We start from the raw sequence: 27,579 nt of genomic DNA on the forward strand, positions 1-27,579 counted from the left end.
GCTCATGGCGGCGCTCCCGGCCCGGCCCCGCCGACGCGTCTCCACGGCAACCGCCGCGGCGCTCGGTGCGCATGCGCGGGCCTTTCCGCGCGCCTCATTCCGCGCCTGCGCAGTGACCGCCAGGAGCAAAGGCGCGGCCGTGACAACGGTGGGGGCCGGCGATGGCGGGGCCGAACTGGCTCCCCCGTACACTGTGAGGGCGTCGGGCACCCGCGGTGTGGAAATAAAAAGGATGTGGAAGGCGTTAATCCTGTTTTAGTAGAGCTTTCCCCCTCACAGCGCCTTCATAACCTCCTTGGAGCCCCCTCACGGCACTCTCAAAGCCCACACTCATTAGCCCTCCATGGCCCCTCGCATCCTACCGCATTTCCCGCAAAAGCCCCTCACATTCTCCTCACAGCCCCCACAACCACGGCGCCCTCATAGCCTCTCACAGACCCCATAGCCCCTCACAGCCCCTCACAGCCCCATCATAGCCCCTCACAGCCCCCATAGCCCCTCACAGCCCCATCATAGCCCCTCACAGCCCCCACGGCGCCCTCATAGCCCCATCATAGCCCATCACAGGCCCTCATAGACCCCATAACCCCTCACAGCCCCTCATAGACCCCATATCCCCTCACAGCCCCTCACAGACCCCATAACCCCTTACAGCCCGCTCATAGTCCTTCATAGCCCCTCACAGTCCCTCATAGACTTCATATCCCCTTACAGCCCCCACAACCCCCTCACAGCCCCCACAGTGCCCTCACAGCCTCTTACTGTCCCCTCATAGTCCCTCATAGCTCTTCACAGACCTCACAGGCCCTCACAACTCCCTTATAACCCCTCACAGACCCCATAGCCCCTCACAGCCCTATCCCAGTCCCTTACAGACCTCATATCCCCTTACAGCCCCCACAACCCCCTCACAGCCCCCATAGCCCCTCACGCACTCATAGACCCCTTATCCCCTTGCAGCCTCCCCACCACCCCTTCAGCCCCCTTGCAGCCCCTCACATTAAAGTATCTTGGCCTCCAAAACAGGTGGTGGCATCCAGGCTACTTTTATGGGAAGTTTTCCCTGCCCTGAGCAGTGCCCAGAGTGAGGAGTAGCCATTGATGGTCGAATCCATACTTGGAGTGCTCCAAACATTTTAACAGATGTGGTTGTGGTGGTTTATTATGTATATGGTATGTATATGAGCTGTGAAATACTGGGGGTTTAATATGTAGCACTGATAGAATCCCTCTCCTTCAAATAGGATTTTTACCTCTGAAGGAAGAAGCAAAAAGAAGCAGCAGGGAGACCATCAAGAAAAAGGTGGTCGTGCAAAAGTCACTGCCAAATGCAAGAGAGCTAAATCTTTTACCACGGAAAAGTGAAGTCGTGTGTTGCCTAAAGAGGTTGTGGATTTCCCATCCCTGGAAGTGTCCAAGGCCAGGTTGGACGGGGCTTGGAACAACCTGGTCTAGTGGAAGGTTTCCTGCCCATGGCAGGAGGTTGGAATGAGATGGTCTTTAAGGTCCCTTCTAGCCCAAATCATTCTATGACTCTGTGATTCTATGAAAAAAAAAAGAAAAAAAAAGGCTTTTTTGTGAGTCTTTCCCTTGTTCTCTTTATCAGCAGCACACAAGACAAGCCAGGCTGCGATCCAAGGGCAGGCAGCAGATCCGAGGGTTTTGCAAGGGAGAAATGCAGCCAGACCGTCTGGCTGAGCACGGTGTGGGAGAGAGGAGAAAGCCAGCCAGGGGGAGATAAAGAATGAGGCTGATGAGCTTAGAAAGGAAAATAATGGATTGAAGGCCAAGCAGGGCTGGAAGGGGCGGATCTGGAAGACGGCAAAGCTGCTGTGACGGCTGACTCAGAGGCAGTGCTGGGACCGCAGCGCTCGCTGTGATTGCTCGGGCTGCGATATCCAGGCACTGTTTAGCAGGGAGCAGGGCCTTGCTCAAAGAAGGAAACTCGTCTCTGTGTGCCAGGGATCACCCACGAGAGAGTGACAGCAAGCTTGTGACAAGGCTGTGTGTCAGAGTGCCCCGTGCACAGACTGTAATCATGATGATGGACTGAGAGCTGGGCATGTTCAGCCTGGAGAAAAGAAGGCTCTGGGGAGACCTCAGAATTCCTTCCAGTGCCTAAAGGGGCTACATGAGAACCAAAAAGCGATTATTGACAAGGCTATCCAGTGACAGAACAAGGGGCAATGGCTCCCCACTGCCAGAGGGCAGGGTTAGACGGGGTACTGGGAAGGAATTCTTGGCTGTGAGGGTGGTGAGGCCCTGGCACAGGGTGCCCAGAGAAGCTGTGGCTGCCCCATCCCTGGGAGTGTCCAAGGCCAGGTTGGACAGGACTTGGAGCAAACTGGGACAGTACAAAGTGTCCCTGCCCATGGCAGGGTGTTGGAACTGGATAATCTTCCAACCCAAATCATTCTGTGATTCCATAAAAGGAAGCTGAAGGAAAACCATAGCAGAATCTGGTACTTTCCTAAGAATAATGACTGTAAAGCAGGAGAGAGGAGAAATGAGGAATAAGGAATTGAAGTGCAACTCCAAAGATCTGGATTCAGCTTTGAAAACTTCTGCACAGACGAGTCTGAATTACCAGTGTTATGATGAGTCTTTTTAGCTTCCTACATCCTTGCTGTCTACTCACAAAAGGGAAAAAGAAATCTTTACTGGGCTCTGCTTTCGTGGCACTGGAGGACACAGATGGAGACAAGTCGCCCTCTGGTGGGTGAAAGCACAACTGTACAGAAGCCTTTGTGTGTTATATGAAGAAATAGTGATTAAAATTATTGGTTAATAGAAGGAAAAACAGATTTTTAGAGGTTTTGAATGCCGAAATTCACACAAGTGGATGAGGTATGTATATGCTCACACATGGTCCTCCTGAACAAGGTTGGTGAGTCAAGGACACAGAGTGATGTGACAGAAAGGGACCACAAAATCAACAAAACACTGTGAGGAAGAAATCCCTAAAACTGGGATCCCTAAATGGGGGAAGTCAGTGTGCTGGGGTGTCTCCCTGAAGTGAGTGTAGACATCTTGGGCAGCGTGGGGACTGGGCACGATGAATGAGAGACACGTGTGCATCCACAGGGCTACGATCTCAGGATCAAGAAGACATGGTGGGATGGCTCCCCATGACCCAAGTGTTGCAATGGAGGGATACAGGCAGACTCTTTAAGGGCAGCAGGGCCAAGAAGGTGAGGAGGTGGAGATGTTCTTTAGTGAAAGAGCAGCTGCAGTGCTGGAGCATGGATGAGACAACAGAGACCTTATGGGGAAAGATTAGAGATGAACAATATGGGAGACACTTGCAGTGCGCCCTGCTCCTCATGGGGGATTTCAGCCAAGCTCGGTATCTGTTGGAAGGACAATGTAAGAGGGATGGAGCACCTCTTCTATGAGGAAAGACTGAGAGAATTGGAATTGTTCAGCCTGGAGAAGAGAAGGCTTTGGGGTGACCTAATTGTGGCCTTCCAATACCTGAAATGAATCTACAGGAAAGACAAACTTTTTACAAGGGCCTGGAGTGACGGGACGAGGGGGAATGGATTCAAACTGATAGAGGGCAGGGTTAGATGGGATATGAGGAAGAAATTCCTCCCTGTGAACATGGTGAGGCAGCAGCACAGGTTGTCCAATGCAGTTATGGATGCCCCATTCTTGGAAACATTCAAGGTCAGGTTGGATGGAGCACTGAGCAACCTGGTCTAGTGGAAGGTGTCCTTCCCCACAGCAGAGGGTTGGAAAGAGATGATCTTTAAGGTCCCTTCCAACCTGAACTATTCTATGATTCTATGGTAAGCAAACCAGAAGGTTCCTGGAATGCAGTACTGGTAACTCCCTCATCCCAGTGACTGAGGACCCAGCAAGGAGAGGTGCTTTGCTGGACATCACAATCACCCACTAGAGTTTGTTGGGGATGAGTCAAAGGCAGCTTTGGCTGCAGTGACCATGAGATGTAGAGTTCAGAATCCTGAGGGGAGGGATGAGGGTAAAAAGCAAAGTCACAGCTCTGGACTTCAGGAGAATAGTATGGCCCTTGCTTGGTAAAGTCCCATGGGATAAGGCCTGGAGAAGAGCCATCTCCTCCAAGCTCAGGAGCAGTGTATTCCAGTGAGCAGGAACCTGGGCAAAAACACCATCAGGCCTGGATGGATAAACATGGAAAACTTAAACACAGAAGCAGCATAGAGAAGATGAAAGCAAGGACACAGACAGAAAGGAATACAGACATTATCCAAGAATGCAGGGACGAGGAAAGGCAAAGCCCAGCTGGAATCTGTTCAGGGATGTCAAAGACAACCAGAAAAGTTTCTGTAGGTACATTTATGAGAAAAGGAGAGATTAGGAAAAATGTGAGCCCACTGCTCAGCAAGATGTGGGAGCGGGTTACACAGAACACGGAAGAGTCTTCTGCATCTCAGTCTTTACTAGCAAGACCAGTCCTCAGGAAACCCAGGTCCTTGAGATCAGTGGAAAGGCTCGAGCAAGAAATATGTACCTTGGTGGAAGACCATCATGTCTGGGAATATTTAAAGGATCTTATCAATGTGTATAACTCCTGAAGGAGGGATGCAAAGAAGATGGAGCCAGGCTTTATGTCAGGTCCCAGTGTCAGGACCAGGGTCCATGGGCACACAATGGAACACAGGAGGTTCCTCTGAACATCAGGAAACACTTTTTTTACTGTGAGGGTGGCTGAGCACTGGCACAGGTTGCCCAGAGAGGCGATGGAGTCTCAATGTTTGGAGATCTTCAAAATCCATCTGGACACTGACCTGGGCAGCCAGCTGTGGCTGGCTCTGCTTGAGCAGAGCCAGGTGACCCCCCCAGAGGTCTCTTCCAAACTCAACCATTCTGTGATTGTGGACAATGAACTTAAATCTCTCTGACTGGTGTCAGGGCAGCCATTCTGCACTTGCCTTGTAGAAAGGGAATGAAATCCAATAGTTATCATGAAACCTGGAAATTGCTTTGTGATGCACAGATGAAATCCCAACTTATTCTTCATTATTATAATTATTATCCACTCCAATATATCCTCTCTGTAATAATTGTCCCCTTTCCTTCCTAATGACTCAGAACCTTCTATAGTTGTGCATTTGGGAATTTCACACCACACATATTGTTTTGCTTTCACAGATTTTTTTTTCCACTAAGGTTTTTAAATAAAGATCAGTACAGTAAAAAGCTTAAAATATTGTCAATTTTTTCAACAATACAAAGTCAGCAGATGGGAGCTGGGAAGGGGATGGTTAATATGGAACACTCATACCCTCCCTGTTTCCCAGAGAAAAAGAATACAAACTCTTTTATACTTCTGTTTAGTAACAAACAGTGCTTAAAAATAATCTTGTCAATAAAAGATGTAAATTGCAAGGCACAGAACCCATCCTTGCCTCGTTACACAAATTGTTAGGCATAAATACAAATTTAAGGCACCTGCCTCCATCCTCACCTCCTGCTCCATACACTGAGCAAATCCTGTCAGTGGGAATTGGCTGTAAGAGCAACCACAGACCAACAGAGAGCAAAGAGGCTGCCCCTGATCCTCTGGTTCTTTCAGGATGAATCCTGAAAAGGAATAGCATAAGGCACATTGGGATGAATTCTAGGGAGTTGTCCTGGTTGCAAGATTTGCAAGAATACTGACCTAGGGCAAGAGATTCCTGAGGGGAGAGGATTAGGACCTCAGTCCCTTTGGGATCTCTGCTGCGCTCAGCCTTTGGTGGTCAGCTGTACCAAACCTGGCCACTGGTACATCCTTAGGAACACGAGGATGGAAGGAGACATGCTTCAAGCAGTGAGCCCAGGGAGAAGGCCCTGAGCAGCAACCAGACAACTGAGTATTTATCACAGTGGCACTTTTGCTCTCTCTTGACCCATCCCTGGTCGCCTCTGGATCAAAGGCAAGGCTTCCAGAGGGCATCCACAGCCACTTCCCACTTGAGGCCCAGCAGACTGCACAGCATGTGGAGTCTGTCCAGGTAGGCAGCCAGGTGTATAAGGCATGAGGATGAAGGAAAGAAATAAGCTGGTTGGAGGGGGAGGAGGAGGATAGAGACAGAGATGAAGGAAGCTCCAGTGTTGGTGAGCCCCTTGTGACACAGCAGCACAGACCCACATTGTAGGTCCCTGCTCCATCCATCCACCTATCATAGTAACCAGGAGGTCAGCTCCAGGTGGGATTGCAGGGCCACGGGGGATAGGAACACAGGACCCTAATCCTGTCACCCTGCTCCTGCCTTTTGCTGTTCTACCTTCATCTGAGGGGAAACAGGAAAATGTGCCAAAACACCTCTGTTGTCACTTCTGCTTGACCAGGGAGAAGACATATGACCAAAAATATCTTGGAAGAGCCATGTGAGCTCCTCTCCCTGCCTCTGAACTACACAGCATTACTGTACTCAGCCTCCTTTGACACAGGCAGGACATGTCATCTTACACCCTTAGAGAAGGAGATGCCTGGGTGATCCCTTCCTTTGGTACCAGTATAAATCCAGGTAGCAGCAGAGCATGTTTGTTATTAGCAGCCATGCCCAATCCCTGTCTGTTTTACCCCAGAAATGAGCTCTGGACCAACTGATTTACAGCTCTTCCTGCACAGGAGCCCTGACCATCCAGCCAGCATCACACTCAGTGCCTTATTCTACCTTACCTAGCCCAAAATCATGACAAATTAGGCTGTGAGAAAAACCTCTGCTCCCATTGGAAGTCATTCCCCAAACTGGGAGGAGACCTACAAGCAAAGCCAGAGAGGCCATGGAGAGAACAGTCCATCAGTGCAGCTGAGCTAGTTGAGCAGCCAGCTGCCATGCAAGGAGGAACTGCTGCTGGCCTCCTCTGCAGCCCTTCCCTGCAGGCAGCAGCATTGTCCAAGTGAGCTGGCTCAAAGTTAAAACCAGCCAAAAATTACTAACATTTTTTCAGTAGGATTGGTTTCCTGATGCTCCATCTCCTGGCACCAGCTCCCTCTGTGGTGAGATGAGCTTCTGTGCATGGGAAGAGGCACAATGAAGGGCAAGTGGGACCATTCCTGCTTGCCACTCCCCTGAGACAGATTTACTGTTAGGTCAGCATGGCTGTACCACCAAAAACACCAAAGAAATGAAGTAATTAATTTTTAAGCTAGACTGGATGTAAACCAGGAGGCCCAGTCTGATGAGAAAGGTTGGACTAGATCACCTCCTGAAGGTTTTCCTATGATTTTTTCTCCTATTTTCCAAACTTACTTCCCTCTCACTTTGTATTTAATTTCTCTATAGGGCCATGAGTTCCAAATTTATCCACAAAACACAGGCCCAGCAAAGCATCTATTAATAGATCTGTTTTCCATCATCTATTAATAGATCTGTTGTCTGGCCCACCTTGCCCCTCCAGCAGCACAGCACTGTTTTCTTCAGGCTAATCTCAACCCAGCTAGGAGACTCTGCAGATAGGAAATGCAAAGGCAAAGCCTCTCTGGATAACAGATCATGTGCACAGGCATGTACACAGACACACCTCCAGAGCTAAAGCACAGACCAAGTGCAGCAATCCGTGCTTGTCCTCACAAACCATATCCCCAACTCTACACTCTGCCTACTCAGAACCAGCAATCACCATTCATTTGCCTGCCCTTGGGTTCACTGAGACAAATCCGTGGCTGGAATAGATCCCATGGATTTCTTGGTTTCAGCATGGATTTACACCTCCTTGGTGGCTCCATATCCAATATTCCCCCCTAAGCAAGCACAGAAAAGACTCATCATCTAGAGGGGGACACAGTAACCCAGCCTTTGATACACCTTGGACAGGAGTAATCCATGGACTCTAAGTGTCCCTGACCACTATGTCTGCTACTCCACACAGGAATCACCAAGTCTCAAGGACAAACCCATCCCAGGGTTGCACAGGACCCTAATCCTGTCACCCTGCTCCTGCCTTTTGCTGTTCTACCTTCATCAAAACATGCCAGAGTCATTATACAATTGGTCAGAGAAAAGCAACCCTGGTTATTCAAGGTCAGCTTTCCCATGAAGCTCACCTAGGACTGTTTGGTGTCCCAATAAGCACCATCAAGAAGGGAATAAAGACTCCTTCACCTTCATACCCTCTTGGCCCTGACCATAGTGGGGCTGTTGGAGGATCAGAGCCTTTCCTGCATCAAACACACCACATCCAAGTTACTTTGGACTTTGTTACAGCATGAACATTGCTGGAGGTCAGTCAGACTCCCTAGACAGACCAACAGACCTAGTTTGTCCCAGAGGACCCCAGGTCAGGCCTAAGTCTCCAAAGATGTTTTGCCAAAGCCACCTCAGCAACCTGGCCCAGATGTACAGGATAAGGGGACCGTAGACAGAACGTGTCTGGAACAGGAAAGGGACTATGCCAACCACTGTGCCACACGTGGCCTCACAGCAGAACCCTGGTAGTGTAAACTCTCCCTGAAACCTTCCTACTGCCTTTGATAGAACAATTCTCCCACAGATATGGCAAAACACAGAGAGGTCATCGCATCCAGCTGTGTTCCTCATGGAGTTGTGAGCCATGGCATACCCTTCCACAGTCTCACAGCCTTCAGGCTGCCCTCCTGACATTCAGCAAGGTATCACCCACAGCTTTACCAGAATGAACAAGGAACCTCTGCCTATTCCAGCATCCTTGGTTCAGTGACTTGTTCTGCCTTAAAACACTCTATGTCCCCACTCCCCAGATGGCAAAAGGCAATCTCTGCTGTGAAAATGCATCCAGCATGAAGTCTCCAGCCCTCCACCCAAGTCCAGGGTCCTGGTTAGTCACAGCGTGTTAGGCAAATAAGACGGTTGTGTCTCTAATATGTTATGCCCCCTCTTCTTGATTTTCTCTGATGATGTCATCCCCATCACATCTGTGACTCTCAGGAGTCCTTTTTAGCCAGGCTGGCCTTGATCCTGCGTCGCAGGATGTAAGCTGTGATGGCACTACAGGCCACCAAGCCAAAAAAAGAGATGCAGGAGAGATAAACAGTGAAAGGCCCGTGTCTCTTCAGGAAAATCTCCTGCCTGTTCTTGTAATCCAAAAGAATGGCCTCCAGCTGTGAAAGGGTGCAGATGGCCAGGAAGGTGTGGAAGATCTGGTGGGCATGGCCAACAATATCACAGGAGCCAGGGAAATACTTCTCAGGGACAGGGCAGGAGAAGAAATAAGCGCTGATAAGGAAAAACAGTATCTGGTATGTGTGGTACCAAGCAGCATCTTCCTCACAGCCCCCCAGGTGACACACAACCACCCGGTGGGCAACGGGACTGATATCCAGGACGAAGGCCAGCCCGGCTGGGATCACCTGGCACATCTTCCTCATGATGGGGTAAGGCCGTCGGTACCGGTACTTGGCATAGCAACAGCCAGCACAGGACAACCAGCCACAGAAAGCTGCTGCTGGCAGGAAGAAAAGCCAGAACTTGTCGTACCAGGCTTGGTCGGAGCTGTAGTAGAAATGAGCCAGGGCACTGCCATACTGGTAGATGCTGACTCCAACATAGTCCACGAAGTAGAAGGTATAGTGGTACAGCTCCGATTTGGACTGCAGCAGGTGGGCCAGGAGGCTGCAGGTCAGGTAGGTGACAGAGGAAAGGACAAAAATGAGCAGAGGCAAGGACCATGCGTCCACAGGCAACTGCTCGGCCTCCACAAACGTCTTGAATCTCAGCAGCACCGCCAGCGCTGCCAGCAGATGAGTCCATACGTTGACCACCTCGTTGTGCTTCTGGAAGAGGCTGAGGAAGTAGTAGCGCCAGTCCTGGCCGGTGGGGCGGTAGCCAGAGTGGATGTAGGGCTCACGGAAGAGCTGCGGCACCTCGCACTCCTTCACGGTGCACGGCATCTTGGGGAAGCCATCCTCCAGCAGCCGCGGCAGGCGGCTGAGGTGCTGCCCGCTGAGGGACAGCGTGCTGATCCGCTCCAGGATGGCTGTCATCCCGCTGCCTGCTGCTGGGGAATGTCCTCTCAGTGCCCTGAGGGGAGGGGAGAAAGATGAAATATTAATGGTGATGCTTACGGGAGAAGACCATGCTGACATTCGTCGTGGCAGTAACCATGGCACCATCCAGAGGCTGGCCCTTAAAACCCAACCCGGTCCTTAAAGGGGCTCCAAGAATGCTGCAGAGGCATTTTGGACAAGTGGAATGGCCTTAAATTGAAGGAGGGCAGGTTTAGATCAAACATTAGAAAGAAATTCTTCCCTGTTGTCCGGAGAAGCTGTGGATGCCCCATCCCTGGAAGTGTCCAAGGTCAGCTTGGACAGGGCTTGGAGCAACCTGGTCTAGGGGAAGGTGTCCCTGCCCATGGCAGGGGGTTGGAATCAGATGGTCTTAAATACAACCTAAACCATTCCATGATTCTGTGAATATGAGGCGAGTTCAGGAGTACCAGGTCTCCTGGGGAGTGAGAGGAAGGTCTGAGGGAGTACCAGATTCCCAGAGGGTATCTGTTCCTTGGCCAGTAGACCTTATAAAATTGTCATGGAGAAGGATGGCAAAGCCCTGTCCATGCAGTTCACCCTATGTCAGATGGGTATAGCAACGCCACAAGCCTGCCCTTCCTCCTCATTTCCTCAGGCTTGGAGCATGACCAGTAGACATGAGCTGCCAACAAGGGGTTGCAAGAAGCAGTTACATGTTAAGAAAGGACCTGATGATTTACAAAGGGGATTTTTCACCCCTTTCCTCAGAACAAAATGCTGAAGGATAAAACTGGGATGTAATTAACCATCTAAGGGATAACCTGTCTGTCTTCAGGTGAGTGAAGAGGTCCCAGTTGAATCATGGAAATTCAGCTTCCCCACCACACAACCTGCACATGGGTTATGTGCCTGGGGGTGCTGGCAAAGGGAGAAGTGGAGAAACCCACAGACTCAAACCTGCAGCCCTCATCCCTTCACATGTAAGAAGCATCAGGACTGGGCGGGGATGGAGAAATGAGGGACTCTGCATCTGAGCTGGCTGCAGTTTGAGTGCAGCATCAGAGCCTTGGGAGCATCCACAGAGCCATGGTGAGGGACTGCCAGAGATGTGTCTGCAAACCCAGTGCTGGGCACTCCTCTGCCTGCTCTGCTCCTTGGCAACTACCAGAGTTCCTAAGCTCTGTCTGGAAAGATTCTGATTCAGGGCACAGCAGGATCATAATGTCTAGAAAATACCTTCCTGCTCTCTGTTTTCCAGTAACCTGGATATTTCTCTTCCCTTCTGGTGTTTATGCCACACAAAACTGAGGACAATTCATCACAGAAGCCCATGTTTGAACCAAAATTCATGCTGGTGAAGCCCTACAAGACCTGCAGGGTCATGACTACTTCTGTACAGCCAACACACAGGTTTGCAGGAGTGGGATCTGACTCCTAATCTGATATGCATCCAACTGGAGCTGCAGTGGATGGAGATGGCCAAAAATAAAAGCATGCAAATAGTATTTTGACTGAGTGTAGGAAACTGTATTTTTCTTCTGGCTGCATCAGATAACGGCTGTGGCCAGAGGTTTTTGCATGGGCACCTTGTCTAATGAAAGGTGTCCCTTGCCTATGCCAGGGGCTGGATCTAGGTGAGCTTTAAGGTACCTTCCAACCCAAACAATTTTGTGGTTCTGTTATAGGAGACCCATGCCAGGCTGATGATACAGAGGACAGGACAGTGTTAAACACCGTGAAAGAGTTTCTGAAAGCAGGAGGTGGGACCTGGCAGTCCCAGGGCAAGACAGCACGGAGAGCAAAGTCAGAGCAGACTCTGAACAGGTGGAAAGTCCCCACTTCCTCTTGCAACCCAAAATCTCTGATAAGAGACAAAATATTTTCATGTTGCTTCCTCATTCTAACAGATGGTAGTTGTCATAATTAGGTCTCATTTTCCAGCAAATTCTTTCTGCTTTGCACTTTCTAGACTTTCTCCCTTAGCATCTCTCAAGGCTGGTTTTTTTCCCCATTTGCCACAGGGGAGTTTGTCTGCCGAGTTTGGTGGAGCTCTCCGAGCCACAACAAGGCAAAATGGCTCCTGAAAATGCTGCTTTAGTTTCACAGATGTGTAACACTGAAAAGAGCACCCTTGCTGGGGGGTTGATGTTGTGTACACTCACAAAGACTTTGGTTCTCTCCTAAGGGTCTGCAGATCTGATCTATGATGGGACAAGCAGTTCATTCAGCAGCCTGTGTTTCCCTGTGGAGTTACATGGCAAAATTTAGGCAAATTTTGACTCTGGGGCACTCCTGTGAGAGAATGGTGTGAAAAAGAGGCATCACTCTCTCTCTTAAGTCTTAATGTGCAGCCAGTCTATTCTGGCTCCTTGCTGGCAATGGAGAAAGACTCATTCATAAACCACAAAATCATGGAATGGTTTCGATTGGAAGGGACTTTAAAGCTCATCTAGTTCCAATCCCCTGCCATGGGCAGGGACACCTTCCACCATCCCAGGTTGCTCCAAGCCCTGTCCAACCTGGCCTTGAACGCTTCCAAGGATGTGGGGCAGCCACAGCTTCTCTGGGCAACCTGTGCCAGAGCTTCACCACCCAACTTTCATCCAAATTTATACTTCAGCTTCAGGATGAGGCAAAGCCCAACCAAGCAGAACATCCCTGGCTGTGCAGCACTGCAGTACTCACTCACCCTCTATACTGTATCTCCTTTGGATGGTCTGGACAGAGATAGGCTGGAGGCTGAGCACGGTGGGGTGGGAAAGACAAAGAGATTTTATGGATGTGTCTCTACTAAGACAGTGTTTGATTTTCTGGTCTGGATGCACAGACAAGAGCTCCCTTCCCACACCAACTGCATCTCGTCACTGCAGCACCAAGACACCTGCTGTCTCCAGAGGATGTTCTCCAGGGCTCATGCACAGGTTTTGCCTTGTGCAGAGGTGACAGGACAGATCCTGAAGAGCTTTGTGTGCCCTAAGCTCCTCTGCCCTGTCAATTAACCTGTCATTATGTGTTTGATACCCCACTCCCAGCACTTGCTCTGCTATAACCCAAGCAAGAGGGCTTGGATCCCCCCTCAACATCTCCCAGTTTCCCTTTAATAAGCACGGTTCAAAGATTTGGGTCCACTATAGGGAGCTCAGTACTGACGACTCATCCCAGTTCATCCTGCCACAATGCTGGGAAGTCCTCCAAAAAGGTTATCATACACTGATGGGGATCATCAGATTAAATTAGATGTTAGTAATTTAGATGAATAGGTTAGATTAAACATCAAGAGTTTAGATTATTTAGATTAGATATTAGGAAGAAATTCTTGGCTGTGAGGGTGGTGAGTCCCTGGCACAGGTTGCCCAGAGAAGCTGTGGCTGCCCCATCCCTGGGAGTGTCCAAAGCCAGGTTGGACAGGGCTTGGAGCAACCTGGTCTAGTGGAAGGTGTCCCTGCCAGCTGTTGGAACACAATGAGCTTTAAGTCCCTTTCAACCCAAATCCTTCTATGACTCTGTGATCATGGTGGTGAGGTACAAGGAGAAAGAACATGCTGAAGCTCCTCACCTCTTGCAGGACACAGACTAATGCTAGAGTGCTCCCCAGAATACCAGGCACTGGAAACCAGCTCCAATACAGCACAGACCTGCACAGGAGCAGAGTCTGAGCACTGATCTCCTGAAATCTGCCCATACAGAGCAAAGGCAACCAGAAGGCACCCAGGGAGGCAGCAGTCAAGCCTGGGAATACAAATGCATGGGAATGCAAGGGGCGTATCATCCTTCCCAGAGTCCATGGCCTGCCTGCTTTGCATGCTGACAAGGTTACGAGGGAGACAGGCAGTGTCTGTCCCAGGCACAGCCTGGCTCCAGCTTGCACCGTGTGTGCTCATGCCAGGATTTTGCCACGGTCTCTCATCCCCAGAGCTCAGCGTGCACAGCCAGCATCGCCTCTGAGAGGCTACACACTGCACATCTCCCTGACAGCACAGATTATTCCAGGCAGGCTTTCACAGCTGGAAAATGCCAGTTTTCAAACAGGCAGAGATTTCAAAATAGCAGCCTGATATCACAAGAAACACATCTGATGTGCAGCTCTAAATCAGGAACCTGGTGGACGGCTTGTTTTAAACCTTGTGACATTAACGGGTGAGAACAGGCTGGCAATTTCCAGCGATCATGTGATGGACAAAGCCACGAGCAATTAATGTTAGAAAAGAGAAAGAAAGGGAAAAAACCCCCACACCAACAAAAAAACAGCAACCCAGAAACCCAAGGTCAGCACTGGCTGTTTCACTTTCACAGAGCCCCTATTCTTTTCCCTTCACGGGGGCGTAGGAGCAGCTGAAAGCCACATTCATCGTCGGGGTGTCTCGTTGAGATTCTGTCCTCACTCCCCATCTCCAGGGGATTCAGTTATTTTGGCTGCTCCCAATAACAGCAACCAAGTATCGTTTGTTCACGGAGGGAGCTGCAAGGCCAGAAGGAGGGAGTGGATGATGGCCAGGCTGGATCATTACAGCCACAATAAAAACCCCCGGCACAGGAGGAGAATGATCCCGTTCCAGTTTTTCTCTCCCTTTTGAAGGGAGTAATTGGAAACCTGAGCCTTTTCCCCAGCTCTTTTGCTTTTAGGTCACAGTCTGATGGAAGAGCTTGAATGAGAAAATTTCCTACAGAGTACGGTCAATTTTCCCACCGTTCTGGCCTCAGCATTCACTGTCTGGGACTGAGGCTGTACCAGGGTGATATATTTGTTTGCAGACTAGTATTCAGGCATCAGAGGTTTACACAGCCTTCCAGAAAGACTAATTCCTGGTAAACAAAGCAGGAAGGACTGGGGGAATTCAGCTGTGGGGAAGTCTTTAATAAATGCATTGCATTTAAAATAGGGGGAAAAAAAAAGAAGTGGTTGTGGACAGCATAAAAATAACAGCAGTGAATGTGCAGCAGTGACCAACAGACTAGTTTGGAGAGCTGCAGGTGATTCATTCCTGAATTCCTCTCCTCTCGAAGTTGAGCAAAAGGCCCTGGAGCCACTCCAGGTCATTTTGAAGCCTGGGGTTTTATTGTGACCCCTTCCTACGCAGGGTTAACTTTGGTGCCACAGCTCCCACGGCACCAGGATGGCAGAGAGCAGTTCAGCTCTGGGAGTGGCTGCACCAGGGCTGCACCCTGCTCAGATGGAATGGATAAGCCCCATCCCAAATCCTGCTGCCCGCAGGCTGGTTCTCCCTTAGGACAAACACCTCCTATAACGACACCACTTGTGGAGGGCTTGGAGTAGATTTTTAAAAACTGCTGTGGGAGCAAAGTGCCAGCTCTCCCATCCCATTCTACTTGGTGTTTTGGGAAGGCCCCACCAGAGATCAGAAACTAAGAGGGCACAGACCACTTAAAGCAGCAATTCCTGTGTAGTGTGGTATTATCAGTGTCCTTCTGCCCCAGGTTTAGGTGTCAACCTTCCTCTGAACTTACACACACACACTCCTTTCTACAGGGAATTCCTGGGGTTAACATGGGCCTTAGAACTCCTTCAACAAGGAGTTACTGGGATCTACTTAGTTGTCACTCAGAAAGTGACACAGGTTGCCCAAAGGATCTGGGGCTGCCCCATCCCTGGAAGTGTTTAAGGACAGGTTGGACGATGCTTGGAGCAACCTGGTCTAATGAAGATGTCTCTGCCCATGGCAGGGGTGTGGAATAAGATGAGCTTTAAGGTTCCTTCCAACACAAAACACCCTACAATTCTATGATTTACTGGTTTGTGCCAGGGATAAGCCCTCCCTGAGCAGGCAGCAGGGTATGAAGGGCTGGTCTACACTCCAGCATCAGAGAATTGGAAATCCCCACGACCAGAAAGATGTGTGGTGCTTGTGGCTTCTATAAATTGATCTTACACCTCTCCATCTCTGAAATGGGGACATCAATCTTTATCTGCTTAATGAAAACTAGATATTGTGCTCTTAGTGCACCAAGCAGTGTTGGGACTACTTAACAGTGCATTGCACAGATTATATTTCCCTCGACACACTTGCCTATCCTCTTACATCTACATCACCCCAACTGCAGTCACTCCTCCAACAGGGACCTGCACAGGTTTGGATGCCCTGGACAGCAGCAGGCGATGTGATGTGATTTACTGAAGAGCCAGCCTTAAATTAACCCGCTCTGTTGAGAGGAAAGAGTCAAAGCAACCTTGTGGAAAATTTCAAATCAAAGAAAGTGGCTCAGATTCTGCCTTTCTGTACACACATACACATGCACAGCGTGTGGCTGAGGGAGGGTTTGTCCAAGCCTGTATTTCTCAGGAAACGAATGTCCCGTGATGCTGGGAGACGAGCCATCAAAGCCAGCAGGAGGTGGCAGGATCCCCCACGGAAGCCATGGCAGTGTCAGCTCCCCTGCAATTCCTGGCCTGGGAGCAAGCTGGGCCAGCAGCCAGCCCAGCCGTGCTGAGCACCAAGTGCCTCTTGACATGGGCTCGGCGTTGCCTGAGGTTTGGGATGGGGCCAGGGGATGAGAGCAGTGGAGTCGGTGCAGGGAACGCTGTGCTCGGAGGGGACAAGCTAAACAAAGCTGCTGGCATACACTGTGTCCCTGCAGCCAAACCCGGGGGGAGTCCCCAGGGTCCTGTGGTGTTTGGGGGAGCAAAGCAGGACAGTGGAAACCCAGAGTCAGGAAACAGCAAGCTGGACGAGGCCGGTGGCTTTACTGTGAGGGTCCAAACCTTGAGCCAGACATCAGATGTAGGGCTGATTTTCACAGCAAGTTCTCAGTGATGAGATCCACCAGGCTGGCTTGACCATTCCTGTGCTGCTGCACCCCTGAAATGGGTGGCCACACACAAACTGTCTACCAGGAACCACTCCTGGACTGTGCTAACTCCCAAACCATGCCAGGGAATGGCACATTTCTGATTTGCTGTGATAACACCGCTGCAGTCTCCTCATGCCTAACCAGGGTTAAAGCTCCATGATGCTGCTGATAACACAGCAAATACACTCAGTTCCTGAAAAAAGAAATCCACCTGCAGCACCAAGCATAGGCAAAAATGGTAATATTTACCACTTCTACTCACAGACGCTGGCTGAGAATTATCCTCTGGCAAATCTGTTCCCCTGTATCAAAAATTGCTCAAGGTTGAGGTAATATTCCACAGCTTTTCTTCCTGATCTCACTAATCCTCTGCTGTTCGTGCTTTCCTGATCCATTCAACACTTTTTTTTCCCACACACAACTAACACAGTGCCTGATGCTTTGGGGCTGGATTTCAGGTGGGTGTGAAATCCCCGGATGGAGAATCAAACCAGACCAGGACACAGTCCCAGACAATGACCATTAGGTGGCTGAAATGTCAGCACACTCCTGGACATGGGTTTGGTCCAGCCCCCCCCGCAAGTCCCTGACTGCTGTATTCAGTCAGAAAGGGATCACTGATAGAGTGGGACTGACCTGTTTCCAGAAGCTGGAATTGTTCCAGGGAAGTGCCTGGGTTTTTTTCCCCCCTCACTGAATGAAAAAGGAGCCCGGATTTGTTGCAGCTGCAACCCACTTTCACCTCCTACATTTCTTTCAGCACAGATCTTCCTTAAGCACAGATCTGCTGGAGCTGGAAACTCCTGTTAACACAGGGAAACCTCAACAAGCCAGCAAATCCCTCCCTGCTCAGATCCATCTGCTGATGGGACAACCCTGGAACCATCAGCCTCCAGGCAGAGCAACCAAACCAAACTGGCCGTGTGCTGTTTGGGGGTCTGAATCATCCCCAAAAGAGCCTCCAGGCTGAGGCTGCTCAGCTTTGCCGTCATCCAGAAAAGCCTCTTGAACAAAAACAGTTTTTTAAGGTTGTGGATTCTAGAGCTTCGGTCACTCGAAAAAAATGTCTCTAAATCATGCAGAGCACTGCGGCTGCTGCGGGCAGAGAACAGGCTGCCAGGCTGCAGCTCCGTGCCAACCGCCTGAAGCTGCGAGCTCTCCTCTGCCCTGCACTGAAAGTCTTTGTCCCTGTCTGGGACCTCTTTCCATTGAATCCTGTGGCCTCTCCCAGTGAGGTTCTAGGTTTGCAGCGACAGCAGTGATGCCCTTCCTGCAGGCTACAAAGCCCCAAGCAAGAGCCAGACAGCAGATTCCTCCCCAAAAAAGGGATGCAGGCTGTGCTGCATCTACGTGTTTACAACCCTGCTCAATCCCAGGGATTGGTAAGGGGGGTGGTTGTGGGAAGGAGCTGGGAGCTTCCCCTTAGTACATAGAAGTGTCCAAGGCCAGGTTGGATGGGGTTTGGAGCAACCTGGTCTAGTGGAAGGTGTCCCTGCCCATGGCAGGGAGATGGAACAAGATGATCTTAAAGTCCCTTCCAAGCTAAACCATTCCATGATTCTATGAAAGATGGTAGATATAAGGTATGGCCACATCTGTACAGCTGCAGATCAGATGTGCAGCCTCCAGCAGCCTCCCTGGGAATTTACTCCTCAGGAGGAATTTATTCAATTAATTATTTATGCAATTCAAGGGCCACTGGTCTGACTCAGGAACAAGGGTTCCCAAGTACACTGGCAGATAAAAATTAAGCTGGTGCCTGACTCAAGACGTGCAAGTAGCTGCAAGTGCACACACGTGACCTGATGATGGCACCTCCCTTGTCCTCGGCTTACACTGGCCATCCCTCCCTGCATCCACAGGGAGCAACCCTCTGCTCCGCCAGAGGCTCCAGCCACAGCTTCAGCAAAACTAAATAAAAGCAATTAATGCCCAGGAAACAGAAAATCCATCACTGTGTTAACCCCCACCTTCCCCAGCCGAGCAGCAGGAAGTGTCTTTGTAACAGTGTGTGGTTTGGCCTGACAAGCCCGTGGGTTTCTAGGAATTGTTTGCAACACATTCAGCCACCCCCACCCCGACCCCAAGGCAGGAGCACTGTGTGCTGGTGGAATGCATAGCTGCCTGTCCCCTCCCTGCCCTGGCAGAGGGCAAAACCAGACTTCACACCTGCTGAATTCATCCTTTTCTGTGACCTTGTCATGACCTCGCTCTTTTTCAACGGCTGCTGCCAGGGCAGCATCACACTCATGCTCATCCTAATCCCCTGCTGGCAATCACAGAATCCTACAATGGTTTGGGTTGGAAGGGCCCTCAGGGATCACCTCATTCCAAACCGCTGCCATGGGGTTCCACTAGACCATGTTGCTCCAAGCCCCATCCAGCCCGTCAGTCCCCCCACCTAATGGCACCTAAAACATTCTGGGGCACTTCTGAACTCTGAAATGATGATCCCAGAGCATTCCACATTAACATGCACTTCTCCACCCCAGTAAAAACCTGTGTGCTCCAAGTAAAGCAGCGTGGGGATGAACAACTGGAGCTGCACAGTTATTTAATAAGCAGGGACCACTGGTCCTGCATACCCAGTAGAGAATCTGTGGCATTTCCCATCCTGGCACAGCTACCAGGATGTTCCATACCCAACCTTACTCATTCCAGAAAGGAGTAGGTCTGACACCAAGCAAACAACTATTAAATGTTTTTCCAAACTTAAATATCTATGTATTTGTGCTGAAGAAAAAAAGAACACTTTAAGACAGTATTTTTCCCCCAAAAAAGGTGAGATGCTCGTGGTGTTTTCCGCCAAGAAAAAACATCCAGATGGGATCCAAGGGGAATATGACCCCCCAAGTGTCCTGGAGAAGATCAGCAGGGAATAACCCTTCACTGACCCTTTGGAGACACGAGCTGGGGCACGTCAAGCACAAGGAGCAGGTAGCAGCTCCAAAGCAAACATCGTGAGTGGGTTCTTCTCCCAGCTGAACTTCGCATCTCCTTCCCGTGGACTCCACAACACCCCGGGGGTCAAAGTCATTCAAGGAAAATCTACCCACAGCCATTAAAAACAAACACGTCGGAAAAACACTGCCCACCTCTCTGCCCTTGAGATACCGGTCACAGGGGGGTTGGGAGGGGGGATTTAAAGCAAAATCCACGTCTCCCTCCGCATTCCTTCCCTCTTGATGCTCTTCCCCAGCGCCCACCTGGCTGCTGGACCAATCCCGGCTTCATGGACCGCGGCTATGCGCGGCGCGGAGGGAGAGAACCCGCATCCCCCGCACCCCGAGGTTCTGGGGAAACCGCCCCGGGGGTGTCTGCAAGCACCAGGCACCGGCTACCGAGCATCCCCGGCATCCCGCAGCCCCCGCGGGGAAGGATGCTCCTACCGTGGCGGGGATGCAGGGAGTGGCGGTACTCGCGCGGGGACGCCGGAGCTCACCGAGAACTCATCGGGAGGTCACTGGGGACCCACCCTCGGCGGGGTGTCCCGGGGGCAGAGGGGGTGTCCGTGGGGAGGGGACCGTCCGCACCCATCGCCCGCACTCACCGCTCCCGCTCCCGCCGCCGAGTCCCGCGGCCACCGCCTCCGGCAGCGCCGGCCCCGCGCATGCGCGCCCCGCCCCGCCCCGGGGTGGCCCCGCGGAGCGAGCCCGGCCAAACTCTGCCCGGCCAAGCTCAGCCGTGCCAGGCTCAGCCGTGCCAGGCTCAGCCCGGCCAAACTCTGCCCGGCCAAGCTCAGCCGTGCCAGGCTCAGCCCGGCCAAACTCTGCCCGGCCAAGCTCAGCCGTGCCAGGCTCCGCCCGGCCAAACTCAGCCCGGCCAGGCTCAGCCGTGCCAGGCTCAGCCCGGCCAAACTCTGCCCGGCCAGGCTCAGCCGTGCCAGGCTCAGCCCGGCCAAACTCTGCCCGGCCAAGCTCAGCCGTGCCAGGCTCAGCCCGGCCAAACTCTGCCCGGCCAAGCTCAGCCGTGCCAGGCTCAGCCCGGCCAAACTCTGCCCGGCCAGGCTCAGCCGTGCCAGGCTCAGCCGTGCCAGGCTCAGCCGTGCCAAGCTCAGCCCGGCCAAACTCTGCCCGGCCGAGCTCAGCCGTGCCAGGCTCAGCCCGGCCAAACTCTGCCCGGCCAGGCTCAGCCGTGCCAGGCTCAGCCCGGCCAAACTCTGCCCGGCCACGCTCAGCCATGCCAGGCTCAGCCGTGCCAAGCTCAGCCCGGCCAAACTCTGCCCGGCCAGGCTCAGCCGTGCCAGGCTCAGCCGTGCCAGGCTCAGCCCGGCCAAACTCTGCCCGGCCAGGCTCAGCCGTGCCAGGCTCAGCCCAGCCAAACTCAGCTGTGCCAGGCTCACCCTGGCCAAGCTCAGCCCAGCTGGAGAAAGCACGGCTTGAACCGGTGTGAGTGCCCACATTCCCGTCACTCCTGGCGGTGGCTGCAGAAGGCAACTAAAGAGGAGACATCAGGATATAAAGTCACAGGATCACATAATCACTGAGGTTGGAAAAGTCCTCTGAGATCATCGAGCCCAACCTGTGACCGATCCCCACCTTGTCACCCAGTCCAGAGCACTGAGTGCCATGTCCGGTCCAGTCGTTTCTTAAGCACCTCCAGGGATGGGAACTCCACCACCTCCCTGGGTAGCCCTTCCAGTGTTGTAGCAATTCCTTCCATGAAGAAAGTTCCCATCTGAATTTCCCCTGGCACAGCTCGAGACTCTGTCCTCTTGTCCTGTCACCATTTGCCTGGGAGCAAAGCCCAACATCCACTTGGCTTCACCCTTCTGTCAGGGAATTGCAGAGAGCAAGAAGCTCCCCCCTGAGCCTCCTTTTCTCCCCTAGATCCCTCAGCTGCTCCTCCTGGGACTTCCAAGTCACCATGAGGTATTTGGCATGGAAAGGAACTCCGAAGGTGACCTGGTCCAACCCCCCTGCTCAAACAAGGCTACCCAGAGACAGTTGCCCAGGACTCTGTCCAGATGGTTTTTGAAGATCTCCAAGGATGGATATCACATGAATGGAGATCTCTCTTGAAGATGGAGATTCTCCATTCAAATAAAAAAAGAAAGGACCAGCGTCCATGGGCACGTACTGAAACACAGGAGGTTCCTCTGAACATCAGGAAATACCTTTCTATTGTGAGGGTGTCCAAGCACTGGCACAGGTTGCCCAGAGATGTAATGGAATCTCCATCCTTAGAGATACTGAAAATCTATCTGGACATGGATCTGGGCAACCTGCTCTGGTGGTTCTGCATGAGAAGGGGGATGGACTGGATGAACCCCATGGAGTGGGAGTGAAACCCCTGATTTTGCTGCTGCAGACATGCAGGAGTGGGGAAGTGGATGATTTGGCCCCAATTTTGGCTCCAGAAAAGAGGCATTTGCACCCAAATGGCCTTTCTAGAATGGTCTGTGGGCTCCTCAGCTGTGCCTCGGAAATGTCTGGGAGAGGTTGGTGCACCCTGGACTGAGCTGTGGCAAAACCACAGTAATGGGTCTGGCTGTAAAGTCCCCCTGATCCCAGAAGCAGGTTAATTTATGAGTACAGAGTACCTGTTCCACCTCTCCAGCCTCTGCTGGTTAATGCGGGTTTTGCTGCTCCATCCTGGCAGAACTGTTGTTTTTGATGGGTTTGTGAGGGAAACAGGAGGACTGTTTGTTCTGCAGGGAGAGGATGCATGGAGAGGCAGCCCAGGAACATGACTTTCTGGTTCTGATAAGATCACTTCAGCCTGGGTGAAAGTTTCTCAGCACACATCTTGCAGCATGTAGAAGAGCCAGTGCCCTCAAAGTGAGGAGGAAAAAACCTCCAGAGTGAAGAGGATGGGCAGGGGACTTCAATTTTTCCCTGTAATTTTGCTCAGGGATGAGGATGGGATAGAATCAGCACCTCCTGACCCCTCACTGAAACCTTGCACTCATTTTCTTCCCCTCTAAGATATCTCCCCCTGAAAGACTCATAATGCTGCATCATCCTCCCCCTCCATTCCTTAAATTGGGAGGTGATTCTGCCTTTCTGCCCCACTCTGGTGAGACCCCACCTGCATATCATAAGGATGTGGAGCTGCTTGAACATGTCCAGAGGAGCCCACAGAGATGCTCTGAGGGCTGGAGCCCCTCTGCTCTGGAGACAGGCTGAGAGAGCTGGGGGTGTTTTGACTGGAGAAGAGAAGGATCCTCAGAGACCTTAAAGCCTCTTCCAGTGCCTAAAGGGACTCCAAGAGAGCTGGAGAGGGACTTTGGACAAATGCCTGGAGGGACAGGACAAGTAGGAGTGGATTCACACTGCCAAAGGGCACTGTGAGATGGGATATTGGGAAGGAATTCTTGTTTGTGAGGGTGGGGAGGCCCTGGCATAGGTTGCTCAGAGAAGCTGTGGCTGCCCCATCCCTGGAAGTGTTCAAGGCCAGGTTGGACAGGGCTTGGAGCAACCTGGGAGAGTGGAAGGTGTCCCTGCCCAGGGCAGGAGGGTTGGAAAAAGATGGTCTTTAAGTCTCTTCCAACCCAAACCATTCCATGATTCCATGAAACCTCCAGGGATGCTCAGTGGCTGTGAAATTATGAAGATCATGTCTTTTCCATCTTTCTTTCCATCATTGCTTACATGGCAGAAGTGGGAACACTTAGCTGAGCACCGGCCATGGCCACAACAAGGCTGGAGATAAGGTGGGACATAAAACACAACCCAAGCAGAAGGGATGCTGGGGTGGGACATCCCTGCTGCAACATGGACATTGCCACACTGCTGGGTCACCTGCAGTTCTGTTTTGGTCTGATGACAGTTTTGTCCCTCATTTATCTACACGGCTGCCCCAGAGCAGCTGTGAGAAGGTGTCCTAGTTCAGCAGGAGGGACCAGCTAACCCTGTGTGGGGATGATCAAAGCTGTGTGTTCTACCCCCTCTATTCATTCCCAAGGTCAATGGGCCATTAGCAGCAGCTGCCCAGGGAGCCATTATCACTTCACACCCAGCCTGAGGGGGGCGGAGCTGCCAATGGGCCATCAACAGTTCAACACCCCCTGGCTCCCAGAGTTAATCACCCATTGTGTGAGTCCCCGCCCAGGGGGAGGGACTGAGAGCTCCCTGAGGGTACATAAGGGGTGGGTAAGAAGACCTCGGGAACTTCTTGTCGGATCCAGAGCAGCAGCAGGACCTTGACAGGAGGAGATCACCGCTCTCGCCCAGACCACAGCCCTCACCTGCACCAACAGGTTTTTCATTTCCTTTTGCTCTGGACTTGGGGGAACCACAGGAGTCTCAGCACAAGGGCAAACAAACCCCCTTGGGTTTGTGCCCCAGGACACTGGGTTATACTGCTGGGGTATTGTGAGTTGAAAGCAATTTCCCTTGTGTGTCAGTGTTGTTATTGTAATATTATTATTAAATTTTAGCTCTGACTTATAATCTCTCTCGTGGTGAGTTCATTTCCCCTGCTGGTTCACCTTCAAACCAGCACAGAAGGGGAAAAGGGCAGCTCTGTGTGGGATGACAGCTCCCCTGGGTGGGAGCCTATTTGTCACACCAAGCTTAGGGGATACTGCACAGTGAGATCTCTTTGATCTCTGGCTCCATCACCTGCTCTCAGGTGAGTGGTACCTGCCAAGCCACACCCTGTAGTTCATCTCAGACTTACCCTGCTGTGCTACAGTCCCTCTTACTCCCTATTGTGTACATTTTAAACCCTGAAATGAGTCAGCCAGTTCCCTTCAAGGCAAACCCCAGGTGTGGTTGTGTTTGCCCAGGAGATTGCTCCCAGAGTTAAGACCAGCTTGTACCAGGCTGAGCTTTCCCTGCTCTTTACAGTCATCCAATAGGATTCAAGCTGCTTTGTGCCCTCAAACATGTTCTGAATACTATAACTCCCCACCCAAATATGCATCATTGAATGCTTTGAGTTGGAAAAGATCTTGGAAGAGACCTTTAAAGGTGTATTGGGTTTGTGTGGACAGGTTTTGAGTGTGGGGGCTGCACGGGTGGCTTCTGTGAGAAGCTGCCAGGGGCTTGTCCTATTTCAGACAGACCCAATGCCAGCTGGCTCCAAGGCTGAGCCCATCAGAGACAGCCCTCCTCTAGACTCATTCCAACAGCTCCATGTCCTTCTGATGTTGGGGGCTCCAGAGCTGGATCTATCTATACAGGTGGGGTCTCACCAGAGCAGGGCAGGGCAGAGAAGAGCAGAGCAGAGCAGGGGGGAGGAATCCCCTCCCCTGACCCACTGGCCCCATGGCCCCTCCCTGTCATGCCACACAAACCCTGCAAAAAGGTTGTCCTGGGTTTTTTGTGTGCTTTGAGTTACCATCCAAAGAAATGAGCTTCTTTTGTAGATCAGACTCTCCCTTCACGAAGATACATCCAAACACACCATGTCCACACTGTGCTGCTGAGGAGCAACACACCAGCTTTGCACCAAAGATAACTGAGATATTCCCAACATCAAATGGGATCCAGCAAGTAGGATGAGTTATCTTTTCCCTGTATTTGCTTGTAATATATAATATTGTCATGTTGTTATTGTGCTTGGATAAAGCAGAACTTTCCTGCCCTATCTCTTCCTGTATGGAACTCGTTCCCAAGGACTGATGCTCATGGTTTGGCAAGTTTTAGAAAATATTGTGCAGATGCAGAACACGAAAACTTTAATTAATAATTCCGAAAAAAAATCAGCCCTATAAGCCCTGGGTTACTAAATTCAGCCCCTGCAACCAAAGAGAAGCACTTGATAGAGTTAATTTTGCCACCATGAACTTCTCCCTGGTGTTATGCAAGGAGTGTGTGGCAATTTTGGGTCAGGACTTCCCTGCCTCCTCGTGGTTTGTACAGAGCAGAGACCCCACTGTGACAGTCTGGTGATGGTTGCTAACATGCCTTACATGAATTGCTGCAGCTTCCCATCCTTCCATTGGGATGGAGAATGGATTGAGAGCAGTCCTGAGGGGAAGGACTTGGGGTTCTAGTGGGGAGAGTCTGGATATGCCTCCCATGGGCAGTGGGAGCCCAGAACCCCCCCCAGTATCCTGGACTCATCTCACAGTGTGGGCAGCAGGGCAGGGAGGGATTCTGCCCCTCTGGCCCCTCAGGTGAGACCTCACCTGCAGAGCTGCCTCCAGCCCTGGGAACAACAGCACAAGAACGTGGAGCTGCTGGAGAGTCCAGAGGAGGCCCCAGAGATGCTCCAAGGGCTGGAGCCCCTCTGCTCTGGAGCCAGGCTGGGAGAGCTGGGGGGGTTTTCCTGGAGAGGAGAAGGATCCAGGGAGTCCTCAGAGCGCGTTCCAGTGCTTAAAGGGCCTCCAAGAGAGCTGGAGTGGGACTTTGGGCAAGGGCCTGCAGAGATAGGATAAGGGTTAGAACAAGATGGTCTTTAAGGTCCCTTCCAGTCCAAACTGTTCCAGGATTCTGTGATTCTGAAGCTGGACATCACTTGCTGAGGTGACCAGTGGATCCTGCCCCATGGCTGAAAGCAGATCCCAGAGATCATGAGGCAGAGGCAATGATGTGTTACATGCAGTGGGTGATTTTCAGGCTTGGGGGTGGAGAAAATGAAAGAATAGGGAAAAAAAAGGAACCAGCTGTCACTGTCTTTAGCAACAGCCAGAACTCATGAGAGCAGATGAGCAGCCAGAAATAGCAACACCAAACCTCAGGCAATCTGTGTCTGGGCCCTTTGGGCTTCCCTGGAAATGTGGTTGGGTTGCCCCATTCCACAGCCACGCTCTCCCAGAGCTCTGTTGATTCAGCCACTCCTCTGGTTTCCTTTGGAATTCAGTTTTCCTTATGCCTGCAGGCACAGCCTGTGCGGGTTTGTTTTAGTTTTCTATTAAACACTGGATTTTCTTTTTTGCACAGGAGAAGAGGAGGAGGAATCCCCACGGGATCTGGAGTAGTTGTGCATCAGAAGCAAGGTTTTACATTTTCATCACCATGCTGAGTGGCATCTGGGAGATAAAACAGATCCCTATGCACTGAGCTCCTACTCTGGGAAGGAAGAAGGTGGCTACAATCCATCCAAGCACTCTGAAGGTCAGAGCTTTAACTTCTTAGCCCCTTTACTGTGCTCTCCTGGTGAGATACCAGCCATGCCTTTAAGTGAAGAAATTCCATTCATACACATGGATAGTAATTTTCCATATTTTTCTTCTCCACAACAAGGAAAAAACCAAGAGCTAGAACCACTTAAAGATTTACCAGAGTGCGTGGGAATAGCAAATACTTCAAGAAAAATTATGTCAGAAATGCCTGAGCTGGGTGTAGACGTGATGGGGTGAAATTCTCCAGCCTGTGTTGGGGAAAAGGTTGGGATAAGGGATTAAGAAGGACTCCTTCAGCAATAAATCATATGTCTTCCACATATGTGGAAGTGATGAGAGTCAGGACAACACTGCTGGCATGAGTGAATTCCCTGGTTGGGATTCAGCTGCTGCAACTGCAGCTGCAGGACAGCCCAGGAAGGATAAATCTCTTTAATCCCTTGGAAAACTTAAAATTTACCCTGATAAAAACATCTCATGGGTGGTCTTGCTTTACACCATTTCAATCATAATAAGTGTTCTCTTTTTCATTTCAAACATTTCATTCTGTGTTATTATCCTTCCATTTTATTACAAATACATCTGAAACCTCAACTCCAATGTGTTGCTTTATGATCAGGTGACACTCCATTGAATTTGGGACACTCTCCCCACTTTTGGAGCTGTGAATGAACCACAAGCCTCTCCCCTGCCCTCCGTGGGTGAGAAAAGGTTGCTCAGCATAAAGGAAAGTGAATAGATGGCAACTGGAAAAGTGAGAGTTGTGGCTTGAGAATTGATATTTAGTTGAATTAAGGGGAGAAAACAAAACAAAACAACAAAACAAAACAACAAAACA

At 51.0% G+C, this 27,579-nt stretch overlaps 1 protein-coding gene across 3 annotated transcripts; it reads right to left on the bottom strand.

The window, feature by feature from the left end:
- Nucleotides 1–5,128: 5,128 nt before the first annotated feature.
- On the bottom strand, nucleotides 5,129–20,323 carry PAQR8 (progestin and adipoQ receptor family member 8). 3 transcript variants are annotated; one of them, XM_071548170.1, is made up of 2 exons: nucleotides 20,277–20,323; nucleotides 5,129–9,971 (listed from the first exon to the last, which is right to left on the bottom strand). In XM_071548170.1, the coding sequence occupies exon 2, from the start codon at nucleotides 9,932–9,934 to the stop codon at nucleotides 8,876–8,878; it is 1,059 nt and encodes a 352-aa protein (XP_071404271.1). In that variant the 5' UTR covers nucleotides 9,935–9,971; nucleotides 20,277–20,323; the 3' UTR covers nucleotides 5,129–8,875. The 3 variants fall into 3 exon arrangements, with proteins under 3 accessions (XP_071404271.1, XP_071404270.1, XP_071404272.1); XM_071548169.1 differs by lacking the exon at nucleotides 20,277–20,323 and adding an exon at nucleotides 20,169–20,261; XM_071548171.1 differs by lacking the exon at nucleotides 20,277–20,323 and adding an exon at nucleotides 20,116–20,168.
- Nucleotides 20,324–27,579: the final 7,256 nt, after the last annotated feature.

This window comes from Pithys albifrons, chromosome 2, assembly GCF_047495875.1.
Source record: "Pithys albifrons albifrons isolate INPA30051 chromosome 2, PitAlb_v1, whole genome shotgun sequence".
Classification (NCBI taxonomy): domain Eukaryota; kingdom Metazoa; phylum Chordata; class Aves; order Passeriformes; family Thamnophilidae; genus Pithys; species Pithys albifrons.